We start from the raw sequence: 18,461 nt of genomic DNA on the forward strand, positions 1-18,461 counted from the left end.
GGTGTCAAGCCGCAATCGCAGACGTCTGTCAGACGTGTATCCGGTCTACCTAGACCTTCATCTCAGGTGGCTACGAGGAGCAAATCTAGGACTACGAAGCAAGGCTAGGCTCGTGAGTGTCACAACTTCTCTTGCAGCTCATGTCCGCGAGCATCTCTATCTTTCTATACTTCTCTTTCATTTGATCCGAGCATCACTGACTTATGAACAGTTACAACTGAGGCGATCAGAGCGCGACCTTGGTGGTTACGGTTACGGTGTCTGACGAGTGATCAATTGCCATCCGATCGCATTCGCATACGAGCATTTGGGTTATGTTTGAAAATTAGAACCTCTCAAACTTGCATTGGTGCATAGCGTTGTTATTTTCCTACTAACAGCGAGGACAAGGTACACGGAATATCACAAGCCGCAAACCTAAGTTAGAATCTTTGCTCCAACTCGTGCAAGTCTTAGACGTAATCGTGAACGATCTGGACTTGTGACCATCGCAATATCCCTCACCCACATCTCCGAGTTCTTGACACTTTCTCTTGAGGTAGCATCAGTGTTCAACCGCTTCTATAAGACCTGGTTGTGGACGAGTTATGAGTGAGGTTATTGAAACCAGGGTGCTACCAGCAGCCATGTATATTTTCTTCTCTTCTTTCTCTTTTTCTATTTGCTATCCCTTTCTTCCCACGTTATCAATCTTGCCATACCAAAAGCTTACATTCATCTTACTCAATGTCTTCTACAAACAGCCAGACAGTCCATGAATAAGTAATTGCTTACAAACTTGAATGACGCGATAGCAATGAGATTCTTGTTCTATTCTGCATCGGACAATTCTTCCCTGGTATCGATGTAAGAACGGCAAGTTCGGAGATTGCTGACCGCATTCTGCTGCGTACAAGGATCTTGACGGGTACTTGCTGTTTCGATCCTCCATGCTCGATGCAACAAGAAACAAGAATTGCATGAATACATAATATGGGTGTGGCTGGAAGACTATCGTAAGACAGAGATTATACCAAATATATTGCTTGACTATTTTGCACCCTTGACGACATGGATTACCTGGTTGCTTTTGCACGATCTCGATTGCATGATAAACCGATTGACACCACTATCATGGGCTCTGGACACAAGGAGGGCGGCAACAGCGATTCTGCAAGACACAGGACAGCAAGAAGGAAAGAACGGGTCACCACAGAACTGTTGCCGATAGAGGAGAAGACTCAGAAGAGGAGATGCATCTTCTTGATGCGTCTGCAACCTCCCTCTATCCACGTCAACATCAACGAAGAGCAGAAACGTGAAATCAACGAGCAAGAGCAGTCAGAGAAACAGAAACAGGGACACGAAGCGCTTAATATCCATCGACGCCATCAACCAACCCATCCAACCCCCTCTCCTCCGCGAAACTAAGAAATCAAAACAAGATCAAATGCAAAAAACATATCACAAAAAAAACGTCGGTTGGAGGAAGCTGTAAGCAAGCTGCATGCGCCCCACAGTACCACAGCATGAGAAACAAAGTGCCAGCAAGCGTTTATGCATTCGAGGGTGGCTGCATGTGTCACACGTTACACAGTTGAAAAAGAGGCGCTTCCCCAAGAATCCTTTTGACCACTTTTTTGTTTGAAGATATCCTTGCTTCGAGCAAGCGGTTGGGAAGACGTAAGCGTTGGGCTTGATTGCATCAAGACTTGCATAGTCGAGGAACCGTGGTTCTGTGATTGTGATACTGCGGTTTTTGCTGTGCAGATGAAAAGGTAAGAAGCAGGAAAGCGAGGTGAGGGAAAAGCGGTAAAAGAGGAGAAATATATGCAAAACATCTCATCACACATCAGCGACACAACATGGACGAAAGTACATTGAAGAGGGGTTATCTGTATTTTTTGGATGCTATGTAGAAGCAGGAGAGACTGATTCCGTAGTTTCTATTCTGTGTGTTATGCATCGATCATTAGAGTGGATAAACGAAAGACAGTACCGAAAGTGCTCAACACGCACTCGTCAACGAGTGAGTGAGCAATCGTGCTTTCCTGCTTTGTAAAAAAAACGAAAGTGAAGACATCTCATGCCCACGAAGAAAACAAAACCGTGAAGACTCAGCTCAAAGGGTAGTAGGGACCATTGCGCCGAAAGAACACCTGCCCAGATACGCCAATGCACATGAACAAGGAAATCTGATAGACACGAAAAAGGAAAGTCGTCATGAACAAAACAGCCAAGGATCGCTCTTGCTGTTTTTGGAGAAGAGGAGAAAGTTGCTCCTCAAGTGCGGCGGACGTACAGCACGAACCAGCCAAGTAGTCTGTAGACTATGATGATAGCCAACAAGATACCAATGTATTCGCCAGTTCTGCCGGCCTTGTAGCCATAGGTGTCGAGGAGAGCAGTGCCAGGAATAAAGCCCTGAGGGCTCAGGGGAGTGTCGTAGGCACAATCATACCCACCATGACCATTGGAGGGGCAAGTGTAGTTTCTGCTGGCAAACTCGTTGACCATCATGCCTTCAAAAACGTAGCTCTGGTAGTCGATGTAATGGAACACGTAGCGCCAGAAGGGATTGAGGTCGGCGGGACGGACCATGAAGCCCATAGTACACATCCAAAGACCGTTGGCGAAAGCAGTGGCGGCGAGAGCAACAACAAAGATAGGAACAAGGCTGGTGATGAAGACAACAAGAGACTCGGCAGCGATCAAGTCAAGGAAGAGCCACATAACCCAAGTCCAGAAGCCGCCAGCGGTGTTGCGGAAGTTGCTGAGCCAGTAGACGACAACGCTGAAAAGGAACGTGATGATGAAGAGATACGGCAGACCAGTCAAGAAGTTGCTAACAAGGAAAGACGTGGGTCCGTAGAGGCCGTTGGCACGTTCCTTCATGAAAATAGCACGGTCCTCGAGGTAGGCAGGGATGTAGGCGACGGCCATGAAGGACATGAAGGCACCTCCGAAGAAAATAGCGTTAGTAAAAGCTTGGAGATTGCCTTGCGAAGGGTCCAGACGCAGCCAGACAGTTCCCATCATGATAGCCAGACCCATGTACATGGCAATCCGAATGCCGTAAGCGATGATATCACGGTACGACTTGATAAAGTTGCGATGAACGAGTGCGACGAGGATATCGAACCAGTGAGCACCGATCTTATCGTTGTCATTGGTATCCTGAGGCGAAGGGTCGCCGTGGGCAATCTCGCGGGCGATGGTGCTCAGCTTCTCGGCGTGAAGACCAGAGCGCTGCCAGGTTCCGGTGACCATCTCGAATTGGGTGCTGACCTCAGTCCTGTTATGAGCAAAGTCGGTGTTCACAAAGTCGATGATGAATTCGGCAGGGTTCATGTAGAGAGGAATGGGGAAGCCGCATGCATCAAAGAAAGATTGAACGTCCTTAACTGGTCCACTGTATGCTGTGTTGCCATGCGAGAGGAGAAGAAGCTTGTCGAACATTGCAAAGGTCGAGGTTGAAGGTTGATGGATGCTTGAGATGACCATCAACTGTGCTTGTGTCAGTGTCTACTCGGCTAGAATGAATGACAGGAGTCTGAACTTACGTTGTGTTTCTTGGCTACGTCCTTGACGAAAGCAATGACCTCGAAAGCAGCGGCTGAGTCCAGACCGGAAGTAGGTTCGTCGAGGAAGAGGATCTTGGGACTAGTGATGAGCTGGTTGGCAACACTGACACGACGCTTCTGACCACCGGAGATACCCTTTCTTATAGGTGTACCGACCAAAGTGTTAGCTTGGCCATTGAGACCGAAAGAGTTGATGAGTGCCTCGACGCGACCGATCCGCTCCTGGGCGCTGACACTCTTAGGTAAGGAGAGACGAGCAGCGAACATCAAAGTCTCTCTGACAGTCAACGAGCCGATAAGGGCGTCTTCCTGTTCGACGTAGCAGCTGATCTTGCGCATTGTCTCACACTCGGCGGGGCGGCCGTTGAGGAAGACATCTGACTGAGCATGAGCGCCCTTAGCAGGGACGCGATTAGCAAGCACGTTGAGGAGAGTTGACTTTCCAGAACCGCTGCGAGACTGTCAGCGAAAGAATAATGCCGAAAGATGGATAAGAACATACGAGGGACCCATGACCGCCATCAGCTCTCCAGCTTTGACGATGCCGCTGACATTGTTCAGAATAGGCTTGTCTAACTGAGTCTGGCGATCCTTGACTGTGACAGAGACACCTCTCCAAAGGAAGCTACGGATGTTGTGGTTGGTGAGTTGCGAGTAATCGCCCATCATCTTCTCCACGTCCGACATGGTCGTGGACCTTGATGCGTGCATCAAAGCTGTGTTTTGGAAGAGCTACGTGGAGTGGTTGTATAAAAGCCGAGAGGTCTGTGGACGCAGCCAAGCAACGACCACAACGAGCAAACGGAAAATTGTTGTAGGGCTGAGTGAGTGTGGTCTCCGAACGACGAGGCAAAGATGTATATCAACCTTTTCTTGAGTGCCACAGTATTGCAAGCAACCACGATAGTTGGAAAAGAGCGAATGCAAAGAGTCTCAGATACGAAAGAGAGAGAGAAGACTGGGCCCGGCAGTCTACAAATGGAAATGCAGTCTTAGGAAGGGCAGGCATTGCTATCTCGCTTGTTGAATGTGTCAAGGCCGGCTGCAGGAATCGAGCAAACACAGACGGCCGCTATGACTACACAAGGAAATGGAGAGGCAAACAGCATGCAAGCGAGAGTCGTCGACTCAGAGGCCATGGAAGGGCGACTGTCGAATCACATGCTGGCGCTGGCTCTTAGCTCACCTCTCAATAGTCGATCCTGGGTGGCTGAAGGCAATTTCAGACGCATCCCAAAAGCCCGGTCACCACGCGATTGACCTTTGTGCATGAAGTCGGATGTATCAGATATCTTCTGGCTTGAGGAGAAGAGGTCGTAGCAGTATGCCCCTGCAGGCTGTAGACAGGAGGCTAATGCAACTAGGGTTTAGCTTCCCCGTACTACGCAACGACTCACGCCAATCCGTCAATACGCGCGGGCCGCAGTGACGTGCTCCCAGGATCTCGAATGCATCGCAACTAAACAGATCCTCGTCGAGGGCAATTTATCCAATCATTTGTAATTCGATTTAGGGTTGTCCAAAGCGGAAAAATCTTCAAAATCCGGTCAGTGGTCATTTTGATTTGACCTGGTATGCAGGATCTAGGGACGCGTCGGAGCTTCGACAATCTGTCACGGTCCGCTGCCGCTGAAGATCACATCCGTCTCTTTTGCCCTTGACAAGGTTGACTTGAAACACGACGCATCTCCATACGATAGATCGATGTCGTCTGAGCGTTTTTGAACGAGAAACGGTTGGTATCGGCGCACGAGGTATGTTATCGTTGGCCACGAGTGAGCGGTCCACCCTTGAGCTTGGCTATCATGGTCGCACCTTCCTCTCGGATGGTTGCTCGTGCCTTCTCCTTTGGCAATCCTGATATCTCCACCTCTTGGTCGCTAGACGCCGTTATTGCTCGTCTAATAAGCCGACGGATCCTGTCCTTAGATCGGCTGGCTGCATTTTGCGAGATGCTGCTGGCCCGAAGTGACTGGTCAAGCACTCTCGCACAGACTGCGGCCATCCTTTTTGCCAGCGACGCGCGCGCTCAGCAATGAGCACTCAATCCTTCTGTCATCAGGAAGCCGTGGCCGCACATCCTGATTCGTCAGAAATCGGCCGTCACAGCGAGTGTCCAGGGTGAGTTGATACGAGGTGGTCAGCACTCACGGGGAGCTAGGTAGTCGCCGGAGAGTTTTCGGTGGCTTCAACCATGACTACCAGATGGCTGCTGGGACTTCCAAGAAGGCGTTCGGGCGTCTGTATCAAGATGAGCCAGCATGGCGGGACTTCTGATATCTAGGATAGTGAAGTCAATGTCACGGCTTCGAAGCATTACCAGATGTGGGACTCGATATGGGAATCTGTCCGGCCTTTGCGATGAGATGCTCACTACTTCGCAAGACGTGACACATTCCGGCTCTCTTCGAGCCAGCAGAAACGGGTACCATCGTAACGCTGTCGTGAAACAATGAAGTCTTTGCCAGCCTCTCATGCTCGTCCTGCTTCCCCCGCAATTGAGCGCCGAGACACGATGACTACGTGGAGGCCGATTCTTTGCACGTTACACAGTCGACACCTGACATAGTGGGACTGTCGGATAGCTGCTGCTGCTCTCTCATTCACATGTTGCTTTGCACGGCTCGACAGTAGATGCCGAATAGGCAAAGACACGACCTGACGTGAAGTCTGCGGAGGATTTTTAGGCTTCATACCGTCTGCTGTCCGCGGGCCGTTCGCGTCGTCCCTGGCTCCCGCTCGTCACAACGCTTGTGGGATAGCTCCGAACTCTGTGACATCCAATCTATCTCAGCCTTCTTGAGTCGTGAGGGCGCCAGGGACGATCGCGTACGAGAAATTTTTCCACCTCCTGCCTGCAGGCACAGTGTCTGTGCTGCCATGGGCTGGAAACATGAACCCGGATTGCGGATTCCTGCTGCGCGTCCAGCAGATCATCCGTCTCGCAACTGCCTAGCAAGCTCCACCTTGGACGCTCTGTCGCATTACCACCACCCAGGATACGCCTGCATTGTGCAAAGGAAAGCTCATCGAGAGAGAACTGACGTGCATCCCCGGCAATAGACAGAGCGCCATGTCGTTCGAGATAGCCAGCATCGCCTCCGGGATTGATTGGCGATCGATGCATCTTCTGTCCAAAATAACTACGCGAGCCGTTGATTCGTCAAACAATCATGATCTCTAGCTCGAACTTGATCTGTGAGTTGACCGTTGACAGGTTGACGGGTCTCTACCGCTTTGACAGCCTTCAGGTTCTGGCTACCTGCGTACAGTGGCTACTGAGACCATGTGTTTTGGTCTAGCAAATGTATCGTTATGCCGCGGATCGGACGCCATGCCATCTGCACACTGTTACCGAGAGCAATCATTGCCTTTGCTCTGCAGAAAGCATGTCTATATACGTCACGTCTGTCCCTTACTCTTGTACCCTTTGCCTCTTCCTTTTCTTTCATCTTCTTTAGTTCGATGGTAATGTTGCTCCTTTTGCCAAAAGCTTAGTCCTCTCTTTTCATTTACTCAAGCGCATACTGTACCGCTAGTCGGAACCATTCTCATATCTCGTTGCTTCCCCCTTCTTCCAAGCGATAGGAAACCGTTTTACCTTTCAGATTGCCGGGCGATCTTGTTTTGAGCCTTATACAACGGGGACCACCCAGCACCGAAACACAAAAGACATCATGTCAGGGACCTCTTCCATCTCAGACGACGACATGTCATCCTACAGCGGTCACGAAGATTATGACTACGAAACCGATTGCACGACACCTGCTCCATCATGTTCTGGAGAACACATAGAGAATGAGGAGGTCGAAAGCTTCAGAGCACGAGAGTATCCTCAACTCGCCGGCAAAATCTATCTTGATCATGGAGGGTCAACAGTAAGCTTACCCCACCCTCGTGACCATTGTTCCCTTTCTCTGACCAATCCCAGCTTTATGCCAAGTCAATGGTCGAGGATTTCTCAAGAGACTTGATCTCAAATTTATATGGCAACCCACACTCAGATTCCACGCCATCGGCAATCGCTGGTCACCGGATAGACGCCATTCGTGAGAAAGCCCTTCGTTTCTTCAAAGCCGACCCTGAGAAGTGGGATCTGGTCTTTGTTGCAAACGCTACTGCCGCTATCAAGCTTACTATCGAGTGCATCAAAGACCATGCCGCCTCCACACATAGGCAACTATGGTATGGCTACCATCGTGACGCTCATACTAGTCTCGTCGGTATTCGCGAGCTCACAACAACGAGTCGATGCTTTGCCAGCGACAATGAGGTAGAAAAGTGGATCGAGTGCGGTGGCACTGGTGGTCCTCTTCCTCGCCAATTAGGTCTCTTCGCCTATCCTGGTCAATCAAACATGACTGGTCGTCGTCTTCCCCTGACGTGGCCCGGTATGATAAGAAAGAAAATCCTACGAGCAAACACCTATACTCTCCTCGATGCTGCTGCTCTTGCCAGCACTGCTCAATTGGACTTGAGCAATACTGATGAAAGTCCTGACTTCGTGGCTCTCAGCTTCTACAAGATCTTCGGCTTTCCCAATGTTGGTGCCCTGCTGGTGCAGAAGTCCTCTTCTCATGTCCTTACAAATCGCAAATACTTTGGAGGTGGCACAGTCGATATGGTTGTGACCATCAACGACATTTGGCATGCAAGGAAGACCGCCAGCACCCATGACGCGCTTGAAGATGGTACTTTGCCTTTCCACTCGATCTTTGCTTTGGATTACGCCATCAACGTTCACGAACGCCTTTATGGACCTGAACCTATGAAGTTCATCTCGCGCCACACAGCACAGCTGTCAAAGCAACTCTACGATAGCCTCTGCAATCTACGACACCGAAATGGCAAACCCGTGGTTCGTGTCTACAAAGAACCTACTACCATTTACGGCGACAGCAAAACTCAAGGTGGCACCATCGCCTTCAACGTGTTGAAGTCCGATGGCTCGCTCGTCCCATACACGGAGGTCGAGAAGTCTGCCAACGGCCACAACATCTATATTCGCAGCGGCTCTCTCTGCAATCCTGGTGGCATGGCTACCTACCTCAACTGGACGCCAGCAGAGATGAAAGCAGCCTTTGCATCCGGCCACCGATGCAGCAATCCCACTGAGATTGTGGATGGAAAAGCCACAGGCGTCGTTCGTGTGTCTCTTGGAGGCATGTCCACAGCTTCAGACATCAGAGCTTTGATCTCTTTCCTCCGCGCCTCTTACGTGGACACCACAACACCGAAAACCACACCTCTTGCTAAGCAGCCTTTGTCACTTCAACGGGCTTCCTTCATCAAAATCCAAATTCCTGAAGAGAGGGAAATGGATGCTGTGGTAGGGGCGACAGCACCTGTCATTTGTCCTCCTCCTATGCGCAACCGCCTGCGAAAGTCTTTTGACTTCAGCGTGGGACCGTCGCCTGGTTCTTCTGTCACTTCCATCTCCTCTGCTGGCCTTCCTCGCTCTCAGTCTTCCAACCTCATTGGCATCAGATCGAAACCAAACATCAGTAGACGCAGAAGTCTACTCAGCGGTTCGGCACCTAAGCCTGTGGTGGGCAAGTGGGACACCTTCTGGAAGGAAGAAACGGCTGCACTTGTTGCTGCTGGAGCTATAGAAAGTGAAGTGAAACCAATTGCTTCTTCAATCGATACCAAGAAGAAAGAGAAGGAGAGGAGTGGATTCAGAAAGGTCGCCAGGGCTTTGACTTTGTCGAGACGACATGACTGATGGTTCATTGATCTGTGTATTCTTTCCCTATCTGTTCATCACATCTAATGTTACATGGCTAGTATTTCTATTTGTTCAAAAGGGTGGTGGCTTTCTTTGGTTTGGTCTGGTTGTTGGTTCCCTTCTTCACACTCTCTCCCTCTCTATCACTAGCTCATTCCTCGTTTCCTTTTCCATATCTTCTTTCCTGTTCTGCTCGTTGTTCATATACCTCCATTTCCTTTCTGCTTTAGCGCTCATGAGACACAGTCACAAGACGATCAAGTACCAAATTTAGAATTGATTTCATGCACTCTCTGACTTGTATTCATCATACCATAGCATTACAACTTCATGCCCTTGTCTTGACTGCTTCCCCCAAACCACATCGACGCAAGTCTCTTTCATTTGGATTCTACCATGACGTGCCAACTAATCTATCCATCGCCCAAGATCTTGTATTCATATACTGTGCATTAAGACCGAACCAGGTCATCGGGCATGGAAAGCACAAACCTCCCAAGTTTCATCTAATCTTTGACAAATCAGTCCACCCTCTAGGGCTGTGCTAGACGACACTACCAGTCCGAGCAGCCATGGAGATACCACGTTCCCAATTCTGCATGAACGAAATACGTGCTTGGTGATCAACAGGGGGTGATCAATGCCTTTACGCGTGGTATGCGTGTGGAAGTAAGATAAGTATCCCATGTGAGACCCACGCTTTTGCAAAGGGTGGCCTGAAAGAAGAAGCAAGACAGTTGGGCTAAAGACTAGATACAGCTTTTTCGTGTCAGGAGGACTTTCATCGCGATGGTAGGGCTAGAGGAGATGGTTAAGCCCTACGCACGAACACTCTTAGCAAGAAGGAAGGAGGAGCAAAGTAAAATAGAGTAATGCATGTATGCAGTAGAAGCCACGCACGAGCATCTACAAGCCCTGCACTTACGACTCCCTTCTACATCCTGAAACCACAAGATCCAGGTATGCAAGATAAATGATAGAAGCAAGAGCACGGAGAGCCCGCAAGTGCAAAACTCAAATACATTAACCATCCACCTATCTACGCTATACTAAACAGAAGCCGTCTCTAAAAGCCCAGACGACATTGCATTAACTCCTCAAGAGAAGATCTGCGGAAGAAAAGTTGGTCGCGTCGAAGGAATAATAGCAAAGAAAGCTAAGTGGGCGATCGTGTGGTTTTAGTGTGTTGCGCCGTCGGTGCAAGCTTGCATATACGGAGAGACGGCTCCCTTTTTCGCAACACGGCTATATATGCAAGTTCGAGAATAGAAATACAGAGGTCACAAGGAGCCGATGGTAAGATAAGAGCATCGCGGTGTGAGAAGAGTTCATCGTGATTGCAAATTTGTATTAGCAGTGCTAGTTAGTAGCAACATAAACTTCGAAGATCTTCCAGTGCGTCTTCGTGAGCCTTCCTCTGATGGGAAATGCTCTGAAGAATGAAAGGAAATGTAGGCACGCAATGAGACTCGCAGACATCACGGATACAAAGACATTGCAAGTCAATTTAAACGTGTCAAATTCATCTTGGAACAGTGATGAGGGCCTGGAAACTCCCAGAGAAATGAGGAGACAAGCGTGACAATAAAAGTTCCTGAACATGTGAAAGAAAAGTCACTGGTGAGAATTGCGGACAGGCTAAAAAAAGGTAGACGTTATGTTTGTATTTTGTTGACGGTAAGAGAGAGATGTCTCCAGCTGGAATAAAGTCACCAATTCCATGTGAATTGGGGAAAGGGACTGAATAAAGCGGAAGTTGGATGTAGGACCAACTATAGACGCCGCATCGTGGAGGAGTGAAGATGACGGCGTATATGCTCGTGGTCCAAGGAAGATGTGTGGTGTAGTCGTTTCCTTGTCACAGTATTTCTTGATCAAGTCGCGGATGATGAGATGATGGTATTCATGAAGCAAATCTGTAGGAGATTGCTCTGTTGAGAGAGCAATGAACGCCGTAAACGCCTTGGCTGGTATGCTTGGAAGGAAGACAGAGGAGAGTCGTGTAGATGCGTAGCTTTTTCATCAGACTAAAGGCGTGTCAGTAGGGCGAGTGAGAAGATGCAGATCAGGAGCGCGCACCATTCAGGTAATCAGCCGCCATGAGCAATTCAAGACAGAGCTCAGGCGGAATGTCCAGGTCGGCGACACCGGTCGAGTCACGGTTCTTCTCATTGTAGTAGAAGTACTCGCACACCTTCTCCAGCACCATACCATTGATGTTTTCGAAGACACATTTGTGCGTCTTGGACTCAGCAAAGCCGTCTGCAGGGTACAGTCAGTATCATGACCGAGGGTTGGAAGGATCGAGGAAGAAAACGCACTGTTTGGGTCAAGCATCCTCTTGATGGCGCCAGAGAGACAGGCTGATTTTCTTTGCACCAGGAACTCGAAGCCGTCGTTACTGACGAGAGTCACGTAGTCGGGTGCGTCAGTCTGCTCTGTACCTGCCATTGTTGAATGTGTATTGCGAGGATGCGCGTGAAAGAGAAAGAAGAAGAAGAAGAAAGAGCTGTCGACTGAAGCTGTGGGCAAAATCGCGTTCGCTCACGCCAAGACATTCCTTGTTCCGAGCTTCACCATCCATCGACTTCCACTTCTGATCAAAGACAGGTCTCTCTCATCATCAACACTACTCGACTTTTGGAATCGTGAGACTATATCTCAATGTAGAATCGTACATCGGGCTAAGTGATTTGCTAGTTTTGAATCTGTCAGAAGAAGATAGCATCCATCAGATCCTATTGAAGAAAGTCTTTTCCTCTGTCTTTCTGTCCCTGCTATTTCTTTATCAAACATGTCTCGAACTATCCTGTCACTGCCGCCATCGATACGGAGTGCTTTCAATGTCGTTGGGCCGGCTCCCTCACGAACTTTCACACAAACACGATCTCTCAAACTTTTTGCCTCATCAAAGCACGCCCTCCGCAGATCAACCTGCCTGGTAACAGGCGCCTCTCGCGGCATAGGTCGCGCAATTGCAGTCGCCTTAGCACGTGAAGGAGCTGGTTGCCTCCTTGTTGGCCGAGACGAATCCGCTCTAAAGGAAACCTACGAGCTCTGCGTCTCTGCCCGCGGTTCAGTCGGTCGTAGTCATTTTGTCCTTACCGGAGACATTACCGACCCATCCTTCTGGTCCACCCTCGACAAGAACCCTTGCTGGGAGCCTGAGAACGGCAGACTAGATGTTTTGGTCAACGCAGCAGGGGTTACGCATTCCAGTCTCTTGATCCGCACCTCACAAGCCAAGGTCGACAACATTCTAAACACAAATTTAAACGCTGCTATCCAAGCTTCTAGATTTGCAGCAAAGAAGATGCTCAAGAACTCTGCAGAGGCCAATAAGGGAGCTGGTCATATTCTGAACATCTCATCTCTACTCGCTACGCATGGCGGCGTGGGCAGTGTAGCTTACGCAGCTTCAAAGGCTGGCATTTTGGGGCTCACTCGCTCACTGTCTGCTGAACTCGGCACCAAAGGCATCAGAGTCAATGCCATCTGCCCTGGCTATGTGGAAACGGACATGACAAAGGCAATGTCGTATGCTGCAAGAGACGCTGCTCTGGCCAAAGTCCCCGCCGGCAGATTTGGTACTGTAGACGAGGTTGCTGATGCGGCTGTCTTCTTGTGCGGAAACCAGTATGCGAACAACACTGTGATAACACTCGATGGTGGCTTGAATGCCATCATGTAAATGGAGAAGATAAATGCATACCAATGCCAGAAGCAACGGAGAAACCCCATTGAGCGCCGTTGTGACCATTTTCTTTGATTATTTGTTCATTTATATCTCTTATTCGTGCTCCAAGACATCTAGTTGATGTGTGAAAGGTAGGTGCTCATATCACTCACTTCATACCTCTGCCCAGCAGCGAAGCAACCCACAGCCCAACATCGTATTGCTACCTTTCAACATCATCTCCATTGAACTGGTGGAATGGTGCAGCGGCAATGGCTCGTGTCTCCCGTCTAGTAGAACAGAGTCCGCCGGCTCGATTCTAGGTCTTCATCACCCTTTACTTAATACCGGAGGTCCTAATAGACCACAACTCAAGAGTAATGTGAAAAGTATTTCTCTTCACCTCCGAGCATTGCGGTGGCTAGGGTTGTTTCTGTTTTGTTGATAGCTGTTCCGCTCTTTTTTTCGCTTGGTTTGTCGATGCGACGTAAGAGGCATGGCAGAGCGAGATGACATGCTATCTTACTAAGACTACATCCACTACAGTCAAACCGATGTCTTTTTGGGCTAGTGCTATCATATAGGAAGTCTCTTCATCTTACCAGAGCCTTTTTGACAAAACCGTTATGAGTAGCGTTACATCACATTGCCGTTGGTGAGTGTGTAGTATAATTCTGAAGGACGTGCCACCCTTACTCTGTCTATTTTCTACCATCTACGACCATATTCACCGGCTCTCCCCTGACGAAGGCTTCAATGGTGTCTCTAACAGTTTGCTTAGTGCCAATAACCGTCTTAGCAGAAAACCAAGCCATGTGCGGCGTAGCAACCAACCCCGGCACATCATCAGCCAGCAAAGGACAGTTCTCCTTAGTCGCAGGTTCATGCTCGAAAACATCCGTTCCAGCACCAAGCAACTTTCCTTCCTTGAGAGCGGTTGCGAGAGCTTGTTCGTTTACAATACCACCACGACCCACATTGATGAGAATGGAGGTCGGAGAAAGTAGAGAGAGTTCGTGGTGGGAGAGCATGTTGTGGGTTGATGGGTCCAGAGGGCAGGTGACGAAGAGGGTTGTGCATTGTCGCAGGACATCTTCGAAGGCAGTGCGGGAGGGGCGGATCTCTGAAGCGCCTTTGCGTTCGGCGATGAGGACGTGCATGTTGAGGGCTTTGCACAGTCTCTCTACGTGTTTGCCTGTGGTGGGATGTGTATGTTAGCATGACTCTAATCCAGCTAGCTTAACAAGCCTCGACGAGTTCCATCTGTGTTTGCTTTTTCTTCCACAGTTTTCTTGAGGCAGTTTTATGCAAAGGACGATACAGAAAAGACATACCTAATGTTCCATATCCAATAATTCCAACAACTTCCTCCTCACAGACTCTAGGCATCACACCTCTGAATTCGCCCACGCACATCCCCTGCTTCTTCCATCCGTTCCCCTCTTTCGTAAACTCATCCAAACTGACAATTCTCCTCTTCACCGCGAAGTACAGGCTCAACGCGTGCTCAGCAACAGTACTGGTGTTTTGAGCAGGAGTATTGGTCACAGTAATTCCACACTCCTTAGCAGCTTGAAGGTCAAATTTATCGCAGCCGGCACCTAAGCAAGAAAGTAGCTGGAGTTTAGATGCAGAGAGGAAGTTGGCTCTTGTGATGGTGACAGCGGTTCCGATTGCAATTGTAGCTGAGGCGATCCGAGAGGGTAGTTCTGCAGGTGAGGTGTGGACGTATTTCTCATAGGTGTGAGGAAACCGGAGAGGAGGAAGGTCAATATGGCCATCCAGCTGGACGATATGGTGTTTGAATTCTTCTGAGGTGGCCATCTTGAGGTTTGACGAGTTTGGATGATCACTCAATATGTGTAGTCAGTTATCTTGGAGCAAGCCTCGGAAGCTCGGTTATATCAGTCGGCGTGTGGTTCAATCTGCGAAGATTGAATTCGAATGATGACTTTCGAAGATGAATCCTATATACTTGAAAGATATGAAAATCGAGTTATGGTCAGAAAGTCAGGGCGTATGTACTGCATCTACTCGGCTTATCGAGCAGGTACGCCCTTTGACACCTCCGATGACCGGCGAGCATCGAAATTCTTGGCGGTAGACCTCTATCAAATCGCATTAGTGTCATGTGTTGACCAGAACACTGTCTGAGCCAAGAGCGGATGCTTGCTTAGAACCATCAGGACATATGACAAACGTACTAGTATAAGGTAGTACAAGATGTTATAGCTCCGACGATTGAGAAACATTCAGTCACAACATTCAGTCTCCAACGAGGTAGACATCACCAAGATTCATTTGTCGACAATACAGAAGACGCAGATTGTGAAGAAAGGGAAAGGTTGTTCTTCATTCCCTATTAACGGTATCGGTTGTGTGTTTGACCTTCCCATGATTTGACGTTGATCCCTCTACCCTCTAGGGGACACTCGGAGGTAGTGAGTAAATTACAGTGAAGCATCAATGGCGTTCCCATCATGCAGTCCAGAAATAAAAAGTGTAACGCCTTGCAGAAAAAAAGTGTATAAGAAATTTAATCCCAACATCGTCGCCCTTCTGCGTCTATTATCTCATCGATATGCCATTGCAGCACCCTTCTTACAGGAGAGCAGCGACACCGAGAACGAAAGCACCGACGGCACCGACAGCGTTCTTGGCAGCAGAGCCCTCAGAGGTGGTGGCAAGGTCAGGAACACCCATGGTGGTCTGGGATACGAGTTAGCTTGGTTCGGCCGACAGAATACCTGATAGAGCAAAACGGATCCGCGTTCGATTCCAATCAACAATGCTGCTTTGAAGCAAGGTCGCTTGTCTCAACAAGCAACTCAGCTGATGGACAGCAATTGAAAATTGGACGAAGCACAAACCCCACATTTGCAGCAGTCCAAAGATACATACCTGGTAGGTCTGGGTGGTGAGCCATGTCTTGGAGACGGGCTTGTGGAAGGTGTTGGTGTAGGTGAAGGTGGTGGTGATGTTGCTGACAGTGACGCCGAAAGTAGAGGCGGACTTGGGAAGAGAGTAGGTGGGGGTGACACCGTTGGTGATGGTGATGACCTTGCTGCCGAGAAGAGTGGGGGAGACGGGCTTGTGGAAGGTGTTGGGGTACTCGTAGTAGATGGTCTCAGTCGAGGTTGTGTCGCTGGTTCTGGAGCTGTTGGCGTCCTCGGCACCAGAAGCGGTAGAGCTGGCCTGGGATGAGGTGGTGGAGGAAGCGCTCGAAGAGGTGGTGACGCTGCTGCCAGCGCTGGCAGAGCTGGAGCGCGAGGAGCGGTCGGTGACGCTGGAGGCAGCGCTGGAAGCACCAGAGCTGACGGACGAGACGGCCGAAGAGACGGCGCTGGAGACCTGAGAGCCCTGGGCGGCAGCAAGAGCGGCGAAGGCGCCGACGACGACAGCGGAGAACTTCATGTTGATTTCCCTGGTGTCGATGGACAAGACGAGTTGGGCGTCGGGTCGATTGGGAGGGGGATGGGGGAAAGGGAAGGAAGGGACGAAGCAGTAAAAAGAAAGGGAAGTGGTGGGTGGGAGGTTGGTTGTTTTTCTCAAAGATGCCCCAAGCAGCCCGTCGTTTCCTCAGAAATTGGCTTTTGATGATTTGGGGCCTTGCCTCGTCCCGCACTCGCACGCTCTTCCCAAACCACCACAAAAAGCCTCTCCGTCATCCGAGCATAACACACGCATCCTTCCGACTTAACCGTGCATCTACCTAGCTTTGGCAGACCTTCTTCGTTGCGACCAGGAGAAGATTGCCTCTTCGAGCAGCATCTCAGCCTGTTGAGCCCTTGTGATTGGCTGACCTTTTAATCGCGCAACCTAGCCTTACTCAACAGGGTAACCAAATCTCGGCAATGAACCAACGTCAAAAACTATGCAACTGCTCAAGAAGAAGAGCCTCGACCATGCCATCATCTCCTGGTCCTTCTCAACAGGAGCCATCTCTTTCGGGCAACATGTCGTCTGCTTGCAGCTCTGCGCTGTCCGTCGCAGTCCGTCGCCATCAATAATCACAGAGGTTTTGCTATCTTGTAGTTGCTTGTTCAACCACCAAGTTCCCGGGCTATCCTTGCTACTCCGCATTTTGACGGAAAATGCGGGCAAGGCCGTGACAATCCACTTGGCTGATACACACCGTGCAAAATTGCAATCATCAACTGCTTCAACGCTTGCAATTTGCTTGCTCTATCAGGAGTCACTCAATGGTCAATGGTAGTATAGAACGCTACATTGATACCTAGTTGCGCGGTCCCTCTGATCATTCTTGAAGAGACTTCAGTGCAATTGCGTGGCCAGCACCAGATGTGCCGTACTGCGCGCGATTTTGAATGCTCGACTCACGGTCCGCAAGCGTCAGGAACGCCCGCGGTCCTATCTCGGCGCCGTATTCCCGCCTGGAGCGTCCGCTCCGGGGATCAACTCGGCACGAACTTGTTTGTTTGTCTCATCTCTCGAGGCCGCTCAAGCCGGTCATATACACCCGTTGCTACTCAAATCATCCGAATCTCGGATGTCAAGCATCTCCAGCTTTTATGTTTTTCGGTCATACTGGGGTATGACAGGTGATGTTGATGCATAGACTCAAATCTGCATATTTTGTCGCTGCCTTCCATGCAGCAGTATCGCCCGCAAGAAGGTTGGTCCTGCGACTAGTCAGCCTCACCATTAAAGCATTCAACAACATAAAACTCGGTCTCAAGAGAGAGCGTGGCGCCGAGTGCCGGGAACAAGCTGGAGCCCCAACTCTTGGCTTGCTGGGGGTCCAGCCCAGCCATCTCGAACCCACATGCTTTTCTCAAGCACACAAGGGTCTGTTCAGCCATGCTCAACAACTGTAGGAAATTGTGTGCTAGCTGCGTACTGCTTGTTATGTACCCTTCAGCTTCCACAAGCACGCACATCTACTTCGACAAGCCTCTGGAGTCCTCGCCGAGGGCTGGAGTTAGAACTGATCATGATCAATAGTCCCGATCTCGTGCTCGGAAATTTGCAAAACGAATCGCGAAGCAGAAGCGTCACGCTAAGTGGCAATATTGACTGGCAGTTTTGGAAGGGGACATAAACAGTCGGTGTACAAGCGCATCTCTATTCACATGTGACAATGGCAGCGACTATCCCCAAATACTTGCACACTTGCACCTAGTACTAACAACCAAACTACGAGACTGTGCTGAAACAAATTGTGACCACGAAGACTATTGCGACTTCTTGCAACGTTAGTGACAGTCAGGCAAGACTATGCAGTAACGTTGGTCGCCAGAGCTCAATACTTTCTTCCGATATTGGGTTGCCGGCAAAATGAAGTGTTTCCCCAGCTAGGCGCATACCACTCTTAAAATTTCCAATTCACGAGATACAGAAGAGCTGTGAGCAAAAAGTATACAATAGTAGGCATAGAACAACGAAGGATTCGCAGAAGCCGACTAGGGCTGTTTATTACTGAGATATGGTGAATGAGAGATGTTGGTTTGGTGAATGTGAGAGGCACCCTGTT

At 49.6% G+C, this 18,461-nt stretch overlaps 7 protein-coding genes across 7 annotated transcripts; 3 read left to right on the forward strand and 4 right to left on the reverse strand.

The window, feature by feature from the left end:
• Positions 1–1,050: 1,050 nt before the first annotated feature.
• Positions 1,051–1,410, forward strand: M437DRAFT_80944 (uncharacterized protein; the record flags this gene model as incomplete). The annotated part of the gene is made up of 1 exon (XM_041027454.1): positions 1,051–1,410. The coding sequence occupies one exon, from the start codon at positions 1,051–1,053 to the stop codon at positions 1,408–1,410; it is 360 nt and encodes a 119-aa protein (XP_040883478.1).
• An 852-nt stretch (positions 1,411–2,262) lies between these two features.
• Positions 2,263–4,229, reverse strand: M437DRAFT_72027 (putative ABC transporter; the record flags this gene model as incomplete). The annotated part of the gene is made up of 3 exons (XM_041025777.1): positions 2,263–3,486; positions 3,543–4,014; positions 4,066–4,229. The coding sequence occupies 3 exons, from the start codon at positions 4,227–4,229 to the stop codon at positions 2,263–2,265; spliced, it is 1,860 nt and encodes a 619-aa protein (XP_040883479.1).
• Positions 4,230–7,240: 3,011 nt separating this feature from the next.
• M437DRAFT_39007 (PLP-dependent transferase) lies at positions 7,241–9,288 on the forward strand (the record flags this gene model as incomplete). Its single annotated transcript, XM_041019933.1, has 2 exons — positions 7,241–7,441; positions 7,495–9,288. The coding sequence occupies 2 exons, from the start codon at positions 7,241–7,243 to the stop codon at positions 9,286–9,288; spliced, it is 1,995 nt and encodes a 664-aa protein (XP_040883480.1).
• A 2,025-nt stretch (positions 9,289–11,313) lies between these two features.
• M437DRAFT_62656 (POZ domain-containing protein) lies at positions 11,314–11,742 on the reverse strand (the record flags this gene model as incomplete). Its single annotated transcript, XM_041024128.1, has 3 exons — positions 11,314–11,318; positions 11,371–11,553; positions 11,613–11,742. The coding sequence occupies 3 exons, from the start codon at positions 11,740–11,742 to the stop codon at positions 11,314–11,316; spliced, it is 318 nt and encodes a 105-aa protein (XP_040883481.1).
• A 343-nt stretch (positions 11,743–12,085) lies between these two features.
• Positions 12,086–12,982, forward strand: M437DRAFT_72029 (NAD(P)-binding protein; the record flags this gene model as incomplete). Its single annotated transcript, XM_041025778.1, has 1 exon — positions 12,086–12,982. The coding sequence occupies one exon, from the start codon at positions 12,086–12,088 to the stop codon at positions 12,980–12,982; it is 897 nt and encodes a 298-aa protein (XP_040883482.1).
• A 686-nt stretch (positions 12,983–13,668) lies between these two features.
• On the reverse strand, positions 13,669–14,791 carry M437DRAFT_39437 (uncharacterized protein; the record flags this gene model as incomplete). Its single annotated transcript, XM_041020011.1, has 2 exons — positions 13,669–14,162; positions 14,302–14,791. 2 exons carry the CDS (start codon positions 14,789–14,791, stop codon positions 13,669–13,671), a joined length of 984 nt encoding a protein of 327 aa, XP_040883483.1.
• Positions 14,792–15,568: 777 nt separating this feature from the next.
• M437DRAFT_80950 (uncharacterized protein) lies at positions 15,569–16,381 on the reverse strand (the record flags this gene model as incomplete). Its single annotated transcript, XM_041027455.1, has 2 exons — positions 15,569–15,676; positions 15,869–16,381. 2 exons carry the CDS (start codon positions 16,379–16,381, stop codon positions 15,569–15,571), a joined length of 621 nt encoding a protein of 206 aa, XP_040883484.1.
• Positions 16,382–18,461: the final 2,080 nt, after the last annotated feature.

Source organism: Aureobasidium melanogenum, assembly GCF_000721775.1.
Source record: "Aureobasidium melanogenum CBS 110374 unplaced genomic scaffold scaffold_2, whole genome shotgun sequence".
In the NCBI taxonomy this organism is placed as follows: domain Eukaryota; kingdom Fungi; phylum Ascomycota; class Dothideomycetes; order Dothideales; family Saccotheciaceae; genus Aureobasidium; species Aureobasidium melanogenum.